This window comes from Penicillium cataractarum (assembly GCF_028827025.1).
Source record: "Penicillium cataractarum strain IBT 29864 chromosome Unknown utg000001l, whole genome shotgun sequence".
NCBI lineage: Eukaryota > Fungi > Ascomycota > Eurotiomycetes > Eurotiales > Aspergillaceae > Penicillium > Penicillium cataractarum.
The window spans coordinates 2,016,900-2,032,593 of record NW_026622737.1 but is presented as its reverse complement, the minus strand read 5'-3'; the positions used below and the strand labels follow the sequence as shown (position 1 = coordinate 2,032,593).

General features: G+C 49.8%; 4 protein-coding genes across 4 annotated transcripts; all 4 read right to left on the bottom strand.

Annotated features, from left to right (window-relative positions):
• Positions 1–5,082: 5,082 nt before the first annotated feature.
• Positions 5,083–6,720, bottom strand: N7496_000711 (SMP-30/gluconolactonase/LRE family protein; the record flags this gene model as incomplete). Its single annotated transcript, XM_056693642.1, has 4 exons — positions 5,083–5,749; positions 5,893–6,036; positions 6,137–6,297; positions 6,688–6,720. 4 exons carry the CDS (start codon positions 6,718–6,720, stop codon positions 5,083–5,085), a joined length of 1,005 nt encoding a protein of 334 aa, XP_056560371.1.
• Positions 6,721–8,900: 2,180 nt separating this feature from the next.
• N7496_000710 (uncharacterized protein) lies at positions 8,901–9,080 on the bottom strand (the record flags this gene model as incomplete). Its single annotated transcript, XM_056693641.1, has 1 exon — positions 8,901–9,080. One exon carries the CDS (start codon positions 9,078–9,080, stop codon positions 8,901–8,903), a length of 180 nt encoding a protein of 59 aa, XP_056560370.1.
• Positions 9,081–9,822: 742 nt separating this feature from the next.
• Positions 9,823–11,480, bottom strand: N7496_000709 (aldehyde dehydrogenase family protein; the record flags this gene model as incomplete). The annotated part of the gene is made up of 3 exons (XM_056693640.1): positions 9,823–11,003; positions 11,069–11,268; positions 11,353–11,480. 3 exons carry the CDS (start codon positions 11,478–11,480, stop codon positions 9,823–9,825), a joined length of 1,509 nt encoding a protein of 502 aa, XP_056560369.1.
• An 805-nt stretch (positions 11,481–12,285) lies between these two features.
• On the bottom strand, positions 12,286–13,847 carry N7496_000708 (EVE domain-containing protein; the record flags this gene model as incomplete). The annotated part of the gene is made up of 7 exons (XM_056693639.1): positions 12,286–12,743; positions 12,803–12,820; positions 12,880–13,176; positions 13,245–13,316; positions 13,381–13,449; positions 13,512–13,722; positions 13,821–13,847. The coding sequence occupies 7 exons, from the start codon at positions 13,845–13,847 to the stop codon at positions 12,286–12,288; spliced, it is 1,152 nt and encodes a 383-aa protein (XP_056560368.1).
• Positions 13,848–15,694: the final 1,847 nt, after the last annotated feature.

The window sequence follows — 15,694 nt, the reverse complement described above, 5'->3', positions numbered from 1 at the left end:
TCAAAGTCTCGGAGCTTTCCAGCCTCTCCGAAGGTCAATGTCAACTTCTTCCAAAGAATAATTAATGTGGCGAGCTTGGCAACCTCGATGGGCGATTTTAGGGGGTGTGGGCCATTCGTTCGATCTGTGACGCAAAACACCGATGACGGTGGAGGAACGAGAATTATAATTCAATGTCTATGCCGGCATGCCTCTGATCCATACTTGACAGGGTTTAGTGTATGCTCATGGAGGCAATGGTAACCATCCCTTTAACCCGAAATAGTATCCGTGATTCGGCCGGTGCTGTCATTTTCCGAGGAACAAGAGAGAGACTAGTCTCGAAGGATGAAAGGGAACATCGAAATGAAATTAAAAGCCATAAATTGACATTTATTCAGGGTAAGTCCCACATGGCAACTGGGGGGGGAAGCGACCACAGAGAAATAGTCGAGAACTAGGCGACACGTTCGTTGTACAGACCACATCTTGGGAAAAAATAATTAATATTAAGCTAGACCTACATGCAAGGAATTGCGAACTGACATAAGTACTATATGAGCGTCGAAAAGAAAACAAGCAAGCGATAGGGGGGTGAAGAAAAAAAAAAGGCAAAAAAGGAAAAGAAAGGAAAAGGAAAAGTAAAAAAAAAAAAAAAAAAAAAAAGGGAAGCACACATTACCTGATGTGCACAAGCCTGTCGATATACAAAGGGCATCGCTCAAACCTTAACGAGTCGTTGGTTTGGTTTGAATGATGTGCATGCATCACCAGCGTTCCCCATGTCCCGGTAAAGGGGGGGCCGTTGGTGGCCGTTAGGGATTAACTCGGTGGGGAGCTTAAACTACACTCCGCGGGAAGGGGGCAAGAGCATCCACTTTTGGAGGTCCCAGCGGCCCAACGCTATTGGAAAAACCCCCTTCACCGTTCCTTCGGTCCATCAGTTCCGCTTAGGTCGATTGTGGAGCCAGGAGGAATCAGAGAAGGAAGATGGAGGCAAAAGTGTACTAAATAATCTGTCCTGAGAGCAGAACTAACCTGAACTAAACTAGCAACCTCTGTACAAGTACCCGAGACCAGCGAGAGCCGTTAGTTCGGAGAACTGCTCCGTTTGATTTAGAGTGGTGTGATAGTCGGTTATATTATTCAAGAGGTTGGGGTCAACCTCGCAGCCCCGTGCTCTACATCACTAGGTAGGGAGTCGAAGGTACCCATGCCTCTACTGAAAAGAAAGCACGGACACTATATAATGGTCATTGACTCTGAACATTATGACCCAGCTCGTGTCGAGGTGATCTACGAGGCAGACGAGTGCATTAGCAGAACCTAAAAGCATCAAGCTTACAATAGATTGCTAGGAAATGGCTCCGACAAGAATATACAGCTATTCCAACGAACAGGATCCGGCCGAAACCAAGCCCGTAATAAGCTCATTGCTGTAATTAGCAAGGATGGCCGGCACAGCAACTTGTAGCGGCTGTAGCCTTGCAGCTTCACAACGCCATTGACGATAAATCGACCCGAGTCCACGGCCGCGAGATTCCGAGTAAGAGCTTCCCCCGAAGCTTTTCCGGTCTTGCATGACATGGCGTATGCATAAACGAACCGGAGCGAGCAGAAGAAACAAAGGAAAAAAGAAAAGTGGGTAACTCATCTTCCCCGTCCAACAACCATAACAACAATGGAAGCAAGTCAGTCAGCCCTCTCCATCTCGACCCAGCAAGAGTATCCACAATGCGACCCCTTAGCGCGGAAGAGAGCTTCCGCGTGACCGGGTCGAATGATAAACGATGATCAAAACTAGCGCGAAGGCGGCTGCAGGCGAAAAGTGGACGTCAGAGTTCTTCGAGAGCATTCATGATTCAATTGTGTGTCGGTTCAAGCAGAGCCGCCTGTACAGACAATAATGGTGGGAGAGAATTGAACAATCTCTATCGAGATAGAATTTTCCTTAGCTAGGCCAACAGTACGGAGAACAAGAATTGAGTACCCAAATCTAATTTGCGCGCTGGATGTGTTTTTCAACTGAGGATTCTGGTTTGCTCTAACAATCTAACTTCTAAGAGGCTAGTTTCATTTAGTTTCATGGGACTACTGTAGTCCGGGGCGGAGTCGCGATCCTATGGTTTCTCCCCCGATCGAGCCACAATTATCGGTGTGCCACGCGAGATCAGCGGTCTGACAGCTTAAGAGGCTAGACGTGGTAGCCTGGTAAGAGGGGACGAACAAAGTACATCGTGCTACTAATACTACTTGGGAAAACGGTGACATTACTAGACTCGACGAGGTCGCTGGAGAGTGATGCACTCTGTAGACGAGTCTCCCAAAGTTAAGAAAATGCCGTCTTTTCTGCCCGGGAAGCTTAGCTTGGAGTTTCTACTATATCATCAACTATGATAGAGCACACGAAACTCGTACTGTCGTCAGAGTAACGGATAAGCTGGAGCTGTCATGAAGGGCGTGGTTTAGGTTTCACAATTGTCTTTTGCAACTCGAGCAATCGCTAGCCGCCATTTTGGCAGTGCGACGAATCAGCTTGCGTTGCCGGGTGACAATTGCGGTCTGATAGATCCAGCGACTTTAACTGGTCTGTGGCCTCTCACATTTTCCCCAGTCACATCGATCCGATTGGATTATTCGAATTAGTCTGGGGTGCGAGACATGCAGGCAGGCAGCATGCAGCGGTATTGTCGAAAGAAGAAAAGATAATCGGGAAGAAGATGGAAAAAAAAATAAACCTTGCAATTTTGAGTATCATCATCATCATCACCAAGGATGGTTTATACTTGTGTTACACAACTTTCTGCCTCGTGGCTTTTGGCTCGCTAGTACTTTAGCTCGCTAACTAGCGAGTCAGCTGGTTCTTGAATCCTTCACTCCAGTGCCGAGTCCCGAAATGAGATATTTCCCATCGACCGGTCTGGTACGGTCTGCCTATCTCAAGCCGGCCGTGGTGGCTTGCAATCTCAAACCACCGTTCCCAGAATCCCGGGTCGCCAATGGTCAACACACTAAACATAGTCAAGCCACTGGGCACGTAATCCAGCCTAGGCAGGTGACTATCGAATCTCCGAGACCCCGGTTCGCGCGATGCGTGTCATAGTCATAGCTCCGTTTCCTTTCCTTTTTTTCTGCGAATGATGCAAGGCGTGGGTCAGGGGGGCGGAAGGGCGAAACAGAGTCAGACCGGGGTTGTGTTTGGTCGAGGGGTTTTGGTCCCAGGTATGTGGTACGTGGGTACCTTGTACCAAGGTTGAGGACGATAGGTACCAGTGACTGGAAATTGTTTAAACTACGATAGGAGCTAATATCTACATAGCCAGTCTCCGAGGCTCACATACTGAAAACCGAGTATCTAGAATTCTGAAGAAAAGAAATCTCATATCTGACAATCGTCTTTTGTTGATGACTTTGCGACCAGTGGATCCTATGCCTAGATCGAAACACACTTGCTTTTTCCTCTCAGAACTTGCCCCCAACTCTACCAAGGTTTTCCCTTGACTCTGTGCTCACCCCTTCCTCGAGCGACCAACGGAGTCCTTAGGCCTATCCACTCGCACACAATCGATCAACCCATTATCTGGTGTCCGCTGCAACCGCGAGTTCGCGACCGGCCAAGCAAAAGCAAAAATAGCAGAACACAAGATGCCCCTCGTAGTAATTCCCGATCGCTGAGGCCTAGGCTGCGGATTTGATTTCCGATGGCTCGTATCGTGGTGCTGCGAGTCATGGCAGCAGATATATCAGGTTATACAGTAGCTGTACTCCGTACTTATGTAGCAGTATGTGTTCCATACAAAAGACCACGATTGAGAGCGCATACTGCACAGGTCACGTCTATACTCAAGGACCAAAAGAAGTCAATGCACCGCAGACCTGACAAATCCCTTTTCACCGAGCACTCTCCGAAGTACATCCTAAAAGTGCAATGTGTACCCGTGCAAGCTTGTCATAGACTAGCACATGCTCTTGAAGACACGACAGTTTCCAAGACTAGTTTTCCCCCAAGAACACAGAACCATAAACCCTCAATACCACCGTGCCTGCATTTTTGCCCTGCAGGGCAGACCCGCATAAGGAGTGGCTGTGCCCACGCACAGTCATACACCGCAGAGACACAAAATTAAAGCAGGCGATCGGCCGCATTGCGAACCTGACTGACTGGGATGCGCACTGCACCTGCACTGCACGCACAGCACGTACAGCTAAGCTACCAGCTAGTAAGCTACAGGTACAGCACATAGTTACCTCTACCGACAAAGCAATTCTGAGGCTTTCTTTCCCGGCCCCCTCGGTCCCCCCTATCCGGCCCCTTAGTTGCAGTGTAACTTTTCTGCATGTAAGCCAGATCTGTTGATGACGGCATCACTGCCTCCCTGGTACTGTATGAAGCACATTGTACTTCGTGCAGTTCTCTGTAGTCTGGACAGCACTCGACGTGTCGCCCTCTCTCCGGACCTCGGCCATGGTCTTGCTTACTAGAAGCTCAAGTTTGGCCCACTGTGGAGGATACCCTGGCGATCATTTTCGCCCCTTGCGGCTTGCAGAGGTTAGACTTGAATTTGGACTACGGGCTTGACAGCGAGCCGGTCCGTCATCTTTTTTTCGTCGGCCGTTTAGTGATCGACAGTCTCCACTTTGGTAGTTTTTACTGAGGCAAATGGGCCGCGGATCTATCAAGTCTCGTGTTGTTGAGAGGTATCTGAAATTTTTAGCCTACCAATTTTTCGACGTACTTTGGTCTCCAGTGATTTGCAGGGAGGATCATAGCGAGGAGCCTCAATCTCAAATTCTAGTGCTCTCCACAGACTTCTCCAGTATGTGGCTGGTAGGCTGCTGTATGGGGAAAAGTACTTTGCAGTAGGAAGAGAGCTGCATAGTCGATCGCTTTAGATACATCTTTAGATACATTTCAAGCACGGCGTACTCCAAGTAGATCTATGTTATGTATGTATGAATATTTATACGCATAATCGACTGGACGGTCACAAGTGAGTACAGCAGAGCTCGACCGAACAAGTTCTTGTTCGAGGTCCACCGCTACTACAGTACTGACACCTCATAATTGAACCGAACCCTCAGGACTCACCCACAGGCCCATCCTTACTGCTGAAACCGAAACTCATTCTTCGGCTTTCCCCGAACACCAACATCAACCCTAAACAACCGACCTCCATACCGCACCGACTGCGGCAACTTCTCATCATCACGATCATCCTTGGCCGAAGTAATGAACAACTCCGTCCCCACGAAAGCTGGACACGTCGGATTGCGCGTAGGCAGGTCAATCTGACCGATAACTTGACCCTCAGGCGAAATACGCAGAACCTTACCGCCCCCATAAATGGCAGTCCAGATGCAGCCCTCGACATCGATAGCAAAACCATCTGGCTCCAATGAGTTGCCGATATCAAAGTGCACGCGGCGGTTACTAATAGAGCCAGTAGCGGCGTCAAAGTCAAAGGCGAAGATCTTGCCGGTCGGCGAGTCGGTCCAGTACATGGTGTCGTCGGCGGCGTTCCAGCCCATTCCGTTGGGGATGGTTACTGGGGCCAGCATCTCGTGCAGGGTGAGGTCGGGGTCAAGACGGAAAAGCGTGCCTTCGGGTTGCGGCGATTGGACCTTGGGGTCGTTCATGGCGCCGGCCCAGAAGCGGCCGTGGCTGTCGACGGCGCCGTCGTTGAAGCGCATTCTATGACGGGCATGCTTTGTGAGTGGATGGGAACGGAACGGGAATGGCCGTGAAGCTGATGCTGGGAATTTGGTGGGTCTCTCTGCTGTTCGAGATATTGGGGGCTATGGAATTGAAGCCACCAATTGACGTCTTGGAGTACCTTTACCTCTCCACCTTCCCAGCATCGGGTCTCGCTGGGTGGATATTCATCAAATGCAAATCACCAGGGCCAAACTTACAACTTCTGCTTTGATGCATCCTTCTCCCAGGGCTGGGCGATGTAGGATAGTTTCCCGGTGGTCTGGTTCAGCCGGGCAAATCCATGCTTGGCCCCGACAATCAGCTGATCCTTCTCGGCCTCGCCCGCGATGTTGGCGGTGACGCTAAAGTTTTCATAGTCAGTCTATGAGAGTAGTACAAGAATGAACCCTATCGTATAAGAGATGGAGGCATGGAGGCAGTGCGCAGTAAGACAGAACCTACCCGATTGATGCATCCGTATCGATTACCGTCAACGAGTCAGGGCCCTTGGCTAGGTCGAGCCGATAAAGTTTGTGGTCCCAGATATCAACAAAGCGGAACTCGTTGGTGGCGACATCGTGGAATGGGCCCTCGAGCAGCGTTCCCGCTATGTCGAGATAGGGCTAAGGGAGATTCGTTAGTACTGGAGTGTTAAGTGTTGGCATAATAAATGCTGAATGGTGTCATTTCTTTTGGGTTTGAAGCAGCGAATTTTGTGATTGGACAATGGGCAAGAAATTGTCTTTGGTCCTTTTCGTCTCTTTGCTTTTTTTTCATTTGCCCTGGTCCTTGGTCTTTTTGAAGATTGGGGGCCAACAGCAGGACCATGTCCTGCTTGACCGACAAATTGAATCCACAGAGAAAAATGTGGGAAGAAAAAGATGAGAAAGAAAAAAGAGAGAACCAGCGAATCATGACCGAGGAAAATAAATGAGATTCAACAAAAAACAAATAATAAAAAGGGAATATCCCGGAAGACTGCAGAAAAAAAAGCACGAAAAGCATGAACCAACCTCATTGACCGTCCATCTTTGAATTTCAGACATGTCGATCTTTCGGCACAATTTGACCAGAGAGAATGGAGCAAAAAGAGCGAAGTGCCAATATTGCTTTAGTGCTAACGTGTCAGGATGGGGTGGGAAGCGGGGGAGTAGGAGGGGGAGGTCAAGGGAATAAGGACAGGATAGGATGATGATAGACACCGCTATTTGGAGGCTTTGAATTCTCGGGAGAATGGGGGAGACTCTCCGGGGAACGGGGGGGAAGTTGGAAATGTGGACGAGAAAGGACAGACTAAGTCGAATGGAGTTAGTAGGAGGCGGAATCGGAGCACCGAAAGGCTGAAAGAGGAAGATGGAAGATGTCCGTAATCCCATCAGCCATCGTTCCACGACAGAGGTGATTCCTTCAAGCCACCGTCAGAGCACCCCTGTTCGAGTGTCTGCGAACTGTAAATTTGAAGTTGAAGCTAAGCCGGGGTCTGAGACGTTGGGATTTTTCATAGATTTGGAGATTTCGGAGATAGTTTACTCCGTACTAAACTGCTACACTGCAAGACCCCCAAACTTGTCTAAACTCAAAGACTTGCTGGCAGCGCTGATCACAAAAGTTATATTCAAGAATCGCCAGTGGGGAAGATCTTCAAAACAAGGTAACAACTTGTACTATGCTAGTTGACTCGATTCTTGTAGAAACAAGAGGAAAAGAAGCGGTGGGATAAACAGGAACTGCTTCTGCCAAGCGGCCACCCCCACACTTCCGGCTCCGTCGGACTGCTATCATCCTCCGGATTAGCACTACAGTAGTCACTCCAACTGTCTGGATTCTAATAATCTGACTCGTTGGGCCAATTTAAGCCCTGCAAATGAGAATGCTCTTATAAGAATAGGGTGCAGCTTAAGGCAAGCTCATCACACTGGCACATGGTCACCGTTTCACATTCGACTCGGCACTGCAGGGGTTGAGTCTGTGGTTGGAGAACTCGTGAAAAGAGGAGATGGTGTAGATTACCTATTCATATACACATAATATAGTAAGTAATCTAGCTATCATAATAAATTATACCCTCGGATATTTTCATGTCACGACCGTTGATTCCCCAAAAGTACACTCCGTAGACATCCTCAATGTACATAGCCTATGAATTCATCTTCCACCATCCACGCTCTTCCCAAACAAGTCCAAGTGCCCACATGACCGCTTCTGCATGCAATCTGCAAGAGATTCATGTACGTATGTGCTGGATGCTTGGCCGGGCGCTAACAAAAAAACCCACTGCCCCCCTCCAACCCAATGACTCCGAATTTCATGCCTAACCTTACACCAACATGAGAAATAATCCAAAATCGAGGATTGGGCATGAAAGCACAGCTAACCGTCCAATTGGAGGTGCTGGTCGCGGAATTTACAGGAAAAAGTAAGTAGTGAACCAGGGTCGGAAAGTCAATTTGCAATTTGAATTAGGTTCGTGAAGACGGTGTTCCGGAGTGCAGAGTATGTGTGAATACTTACTTGATACGAGGGTATACCAAGGCATGGCATGTCGCTTCGACGGGGTCTATGCCACAAGAACCTGGATTTCTGGAAGAATCAAAGTGTAGTAATCGAGCATTGACATTGAAGAACCCATTAGACCAACGACAACGACGCAATTTTACAGCTACGGACATGGGTTATAGTTACAAAGACACTCGCAAAGAATCCAACAGTACGCACCGCACGAGCTCCCTAGTCGCCACCCGAGAATTTCCACCGTAGGCCCCAGCACCAACACCACCGTTGCCACTGGCACTCTATGAAACTCTCTCCTGCGGGTGCGTGTCTCATATTGACAGCCGTCAGAGCCACAACGAGGAGCCGTCAGAGCCACAACGAGGGAAACTCGGTCCGGGCCTAACCTTGGACCCCGTACTACAAAGTATATTTTATCCTGTCGATAGATATACTGCTATATCCATGTCTATATATATGGGGTTATATAGAGAATAGCACGCGGGGTGTCTATCCCCGCAAACGCCAGCATACGTACATGCCAACCATCCAAGAAAACGAGTAGACAAAATGGTATACGACAATACCCTAACGAGTACGACTGTAAGCCACCACATAACCCAGGCCCCAATCCTACCCATACAATTCCTAGGCACCTCAGGGAATAAGGTCTATCCCCCAACCCAAACCCACCATCTGGCACACACCTACATACAAACCCTACCAACCCCGACACTTATGGAACCCATCCGATACCCCCCTTAGGTAAACCAACCACCCAATCACATCCAAAGTGGAACACCGTACCAGCGGGATAATTCGCAATGCAATGCATCTCATTGCTGTTCAATGAACCACCGTTGAGTTCCCGGGAACCTCCCAGGAACTTGGAAAGGTAAGGCTTGCTTGCATGCATGGTGTATGTAAGAAAGTTTGGTTGTCCTGCCTGGTCCGGTTAGTAGTTCTAAGAATACGGGGCTGTGTTGGCAGGAATCTAGTTAGGGGGTAGGTATGAGTTGATTTGAAATCAGGTTTTGGTTAGATGGTTGATTACTGCTGATACGTGGTATGTGGTCGAGGCTTGGATTCGATCATTCACAGGTATGTGTGTGCATGTATATGCTGGTAGATACATCAATGCATATCAATGTACAGAGTGGAGGAATATATGCCAGGATTGAACCAAAACTTGCAATACTAAATATCCCGCTAGGACCCGTTATGCATCCTAAAGAAATATTTGTTCGTAGTGACTGCGGCAGTGTTCGTGGATTTTGCGTCTAGGTGGAGAATTGGGCATCCATCAAAGCGAAACGATGTTGGAAAGACGTGCAGGTGTACCCAGCGCGTCTAATATCGTGGAGGTGGCCTGCAGCCATGACTTCTGTCCTATTTTGAATATCACACGCAGATTGAAATGTTCATCAAGACTGTACCCGTACTAAGACATCGTCTATTGGACCAGACTTAATGCACCAGCATCCAATCTAATCCAATAAGAAAAAGTGAGTCCAAAGTGAGAAATAGTTGGATATTTGGTTGGGTCATCAAAACATAAAAAGTTGTCTAGTTACAAACAGTTACAAACAGAAAGAAACCAAGCTCAAGTCTTCCCACATATCAACAGATATACATCCCAATTCACGCTATCCAATTCTTTACAGACGGCTGCCCATGTTAACGTGGATCGCCTTAACCTGCGAGTAAGCGTCGAGGCCAGCCTCGCCCAGCTCGCGGCCAATACCGCTCTGCTTGACACCACCGAACGGCACACGGAAGTCGCTGTCGTTGCTGCTGTTGATCCAGACCATACCGGCCTCGATGTCCGAGGCAACGCGGTGGGCGCGCTCGATGTCGCGCGTGAACAGCGCAGCACCGAGACCGTAGGTAGTGTCGTTGGCACGAGTGACGGCCTCGTCCTCAGTAGTGAAGCTGGCAATGACGACGAAGGGACCAAACACCTCCTCGCGGTAGATACGCATGTTGTCCTTGACGTTGGTGAAGATAGTGGGGGCGATGAAGAAACCGCGGCCGTCACCGACGTTCTTGTATGGCTCGCCACCGGCAGTGAGGGTTGCACCCTCGGACTTACCAGCCTCGATGTATGAGAGCACACGCTCGTACTGGGCCTTGGTGACCTGCGGGCCCTGGAAGGTCTCGTCCTCGAAGGGGTCACCGACCTTACTCTCGGTCTTAACGACCTCCTTGAAGAGCTCGACGAACTTGTCGTACACGGACTCGTGGACGAGGATACGCGAGGTCGAAGTGCAGACCTGGCCCTGGTTGTACATAATACCGATGTGTGCCCACTTGGCGGCCTGCTCGAGGTCGGCGTCCTCGAACACCAACAGTGGGGACTTACCACCGGTCTCGAGGGTGATGTTCTTCAGGGTACCGGCAGCCATCTTCATAATCTCGCGACCGGTGGCGGTAGAGCCGGTGAAGGCGACCTTGGCCACATCGGGGTGCTGCACCAGGGCAGCGCCGGCCACGCGGCCGTGGCCGTTGATAATGTTAATAACACCGGGAGGGAAACCGGCCTCCTTGATCAGAGAAGCCAGGTAGAGAATGCTCAGAGGAGTCTGCTCAGCAGCCTTCATAACGATAGTGTTACCGCAGGCGAGAGCGGGGCCAAGCTTCCAGGCGGCCATGGCCAGAGGGAAGTTCCAGGGGATGATCTGGCCAACGACACCAATGGGCTGGCGCAGAGTATAGGCGAACTTCTGGGGGGTGGTGCCAATGGTCTGGCCATGGACCTTGTCGGCCCAGCCGGCATAATAGCGGAGGGTGTTGAGGACCTCGCCAAGATCGTCGTTGAGCGAGACCTGGTAAGGCTTGCCTGTATCAAAGTGTGTCAGTCACGCTTCCCGTATTTCTTCTGCTGTTGCCAAAATCGCTACTGACCGTTGTCCCAAGTCTCGATAGTAGCGAGAGTCTCTCTGTGCTGCTCGATCAGATCGGCGAGCTTCAACATCAAATGACCGCGGTCGGTGGCCGGCAGCAGCTTCCAGGAAGGGTCCTTCAGGGCCTTGCGGGCAGCCTCGACGGCAGCATTCACATCCTCCTCACCGGCGGCATAGACCGAGGTAATTTCGGTTTCGTTACTGCCAGCGGGTTAGCTTCCAGTGTCGCGTGCGGACAGATTCACAGGCTCCAAAGAGAGTGGAAGGACTGCATCGGGAACATACGAAGGGTTGATCGAGGCAATCTTCTCGCCGGACTTGGACGGCACAAACTCGTTGTTAATGAAGAGGCCAATGGGCTGGGTGTAGGCGCGTCCGTTAGGAGCAGTCAATTGCACGGAGAGGTCGGACATGATGGCGGAGTGATGGAAACGGCGAGACGAGGTGAAAAGACCACTCGACAAGGGAGTGAAGGAAGAAGGAATAGAAAGGCAGCGCAAAGGCCGAAGAGTGAACAATGCAAGCATCCCCGAATTCTGGGGAGGGGAAGGTGTCGACTTTAAGGGAAGCTTTTCCAGTCTGGCTCCCCGCCCGATAACGATAGCGATCAATTGATAATCGGGGGGGGGGGGATCCACCGTGGTCTTTTTTCGGTCGCAGGTTGCTTTCGGGTCTGGTTTAGTCGGGTGCACTTACTCTTCGTGGGTAACCAGATGAGCTCGATAGCCAACGAGAACTCACGGGGGCCAACCTGCTCCATTCGTCTGCTCTTGGAGGCCCCGCCATCCACTGGTTGGCTGCATACGCCGCCATTATTCTAAGTTGCTAACCCCTCCCCGTCAATTATCCCGAGGTTCTCGACTTCTTGAGGACCTCCACAATATCGCCGACGGCCATTATCAATAGAAATATAGCCCGATTCTCCAGATGCATGCGCACTGAAGGGGAAAGCCAGTCCTTGTCAGTTGTGCCTTCATACATATCTTCTGCACGTCCCTGCGGATCAACGAGGGGATGGAGGGGCATAGCTAACGCCTACACTACGACGGAAAAGGAAAGAAAATCGTCCAGGCCAGTAAAGTAACCGAATTTGGTATTGATGCGTTTAAATTTCACCCGCAACGCCTCCTCTTCCGAGAGAACTAAAAAAAAGGTAAAAAGTCAAATAGATCCTGTCGAATGGTGGTTGTCTCACTGTCATTGCCTTTATCGGGACGCTTAAGCATTCGCTTGTGGATCCTCCCCGGCTAGTTCGAGAATGTACTTCCACTGTGCAGGAGTCACCGAGGATACGCTGAGCCTTGATTGCTTGAGAGTCTGAAGGTTCTCGAGGCCCTTGCCCGGCTGGGCGTGAGTCTTGAGGTCGCTCAACGTGACCTGCTTGTCGAACTTGCGGCGAAACTCGACATGTACCACAACCCACTTGGGGGCATCGCGACTGGACTTGGCATCGTAGTAAGGGTGCTTGGGATTGAATGCGGATTCTGCAACGCAGATAGAAAAGGCGAATGTTAGCAGACTGTGTGGGCGAGTAACAAAAGAAGAATGGGTTATCGAACCATCAACCGAGTGTTCCTTCACGATTTCCATCACTCCAACCACTCCGGGGACCTTGCAGTTAGAGTGGTAGAAGAATGCATAATCTCCTTGCTTCATCTCCTTCATGATATTTCGTGCTGATTTCCATCGTTAGCCAGATGGATCGTATCGCGACATCATCCCGAGTCAACCTTACCAACAGCGTTGCGAACTCCTATAGGCATTCGTTAGTATTTGTGCAATGCTGTTATTAATATATCAGACCAAACATACCATCCCAGGGCTCGGGCTCCTCCGCAGCAGCCAGATCATCAATCGAGAATTTGACATCAACTCCCTTCTCCATGCGCGACTCCGGCTCCGCCTTCATCAGCCAGTACGAACGACCACTGTCGTTCCAGGTTGCGTTATCAGTCTTAGAGTCAGGGATCGTCTTAGGATTCTCCGTAGCAATGGGCTCCTCGATCTTGGGCTCGACGACACTTGTAGTGCCATTGGCAGGCAAGCTCTTGCGCGGCCGTCCGCGACCATCCTTCTTCGTGGTGACTGCTGGGCTCGTGGGTGCAGATGCTACCGAAAGATTAGACAACTACTGGTCAGCAGCCGGGTATGCATGTAGCTCGAGGATGAACACTTACCAGGCACCTTACGGGGACGCCCACGACCATCCTTCCTCTTAGGTGCTGTAGACGGAGTAGCTGTTGCGTTACCTGGAAGGAGGGAAGACCCAACAGTTAGCGATCTAGTTCGAAACAGTTCTCCGGCGTAACCTACTAGGCTCCTTGCGGGGACGGCCACGACCATCCTTCTTGGGTGTGGTAGAAGGCGTCACTTTCGTCGTACCTAGAGTACAAGAAAATGAGCATTCAGCAACTTATCATTGGCATTCCCAGAGCGTCACATACCGGGCTCCTTGCGTGGACGTCCACGGCCTCTCTTTGAAGCTGGCGAAGCTGCAGCTGCAGCTGCCGCCGCAAGATCTGCTTCGGAGAGAACCTTCCGAGGACGTCCTCGTCCGCGCTTAGGTTCATCGGATGTCTTAGGGATTGATTCCTCCGGTGTCTTGCGTGGACGACCCCGCTTTCTCTTCTCGCCAGTCTGGGGTGTGTCATCGATCTGTTTGAGAACAATTAGGTCAGCGACGCCGGTGGATCTGGGGTGGATTGACGAGCGGGTTGACTCGTGACGATCAAGCCCCTGCATGACGCGCTCACCGAGGAGGCCACTTTGTCTGAAGCCATAGCTTTGGTGGCAGCGTTGCGAAAACGCTTGGAGGGTGTGTTGGCACGTTCGTCTGTAATTGTGGTTCCTTCGGATTTGCGCTTTGGTGGTATGGAGTTTGGGTGATGGGCGGCCGGCGCGGCTAGAGAGAAAGTAAACAGACGCAGGATGTGCAGGGTCTTTCAACACCGCAAAGCTTGAGAACAAGCGGATCAGCCTGCTTTATCAGAGCCTCCGGTCAATTTCCACGCTGAGAGGATTGGCGGGATAGAATGTAAGGATTAATTTCTGGGGGAAGCTATCACCTGCTGGGCTCGAGCTCGACGCGACGGTGGATCCTTTGGTTCTCCACGTGACACGAGCTTGATTGTCAGATAAGTCTGATGACATGCAATCTGTCAGGAATTCAGCTTGATGAGAATGATAGGTGAAATGTTTTTGATCAGTCATTTATTTTGAAGAGAGATTTATGCAGTACCTGTAATCTTACATCTACAGGTATTGTGGTCTGAAGGGCAACATTGTGACGAAATATATTGCTACGACATTTAGATCTAGTTACCTGAGTCAAATTTTCACCTAATGAGTATGATTAATTTCATATAGACACGAGGATAGGTTTGCATCCGGATAAGGTATGTTTTGATTCAAGCCATCAACATCATTTTCTCTCTAGCACATGACCCCAAGTTAAAGTCTATTGTACCATCAGGACCCGAAAAAGAAGTTATCCCCAAGCAGTCACGATGAGACTAGCTATAGCATGTGGTAGACCTTCAGTCAAAAGGATCTATTTTCAGACTATCAATAAATAGTGTCTCCAATCTACCCAAACCCTTTAGAGCAGGACTTTGTTATCAAATAGATCATCCTAGAACTCAGGAATCATAACTACGGAATCAGAATTGTGGAACCCTACAGATTCAAATGGCCTTGCAGTCTTCACTCGATCTTTCTTGTATTGCTGGCGGCAATCGAAGAAATAAATAGCTTGGAAATATTAAACTAGTGAGATCAAACAGCTCTCGTAGTAGCCGCTTGTAGCCTTGGCCATCAGGCCATCCAATTTAGCCAAAATCTCCGAGTTATTCTCCTCTGGTGAGTCTACGGGCAAGATTATCTTGTAGGAAATACAAGCTGGCATACAGTCTATATTTACGTCCGTACTCAACAACGCTCGTATCTAATATCTAGCGTGATCATCAAGCTTTGACCATCTATGTTAAGACATTGCGAATCCAGTTGCTGACTGGACTCTACGTATCTAAGTAGGCGTGACGTTGTCCTGTACGTGTATAAAAATAGAGGCCAACACATCACAGATCTTGAGTGACAACTGCTTCGAGCAAATAATCTCCGGAATAGTGTTCCGCAGGGGTTATAAGGTTATACAAGGCTCCCGTCGAAGCACCGAAGAAGACCATCGAAACCTGCCCCACTCGGTGGGTCCCCGGCAGCTGGTCCCCAGCATCATCGAGCATCTAATAAACCAGCTTACAGAGATGGACGGAAAAGTTGAACACTGCACCTGGAGCATGGGAATTGCCATTGGGTCTGCTCAATAGGACGTATTATCTACATCCCACCAAGGATCGACATGTTCTTGAGAGATGATTAATGCTAGACCATGATGGTGTATACAATTGCGCCATCGAGCTGACTCTCCATTGGCCCCAGGTGGGGGAATAGCTTGCCGACTCAAACCTGGACAAGTACCGCTCGGCCGATAACTTCAAGAATGAAGCTGGCTAGCTGGTAATATGAGTACGGTAGTAATAGAGATCTGTCCCGACAAAGATTAACGGAGTATTAGAACTGGCATAGGAGCAGATGCATGATTGTGTACAATAAATGGATAGACTGGGGT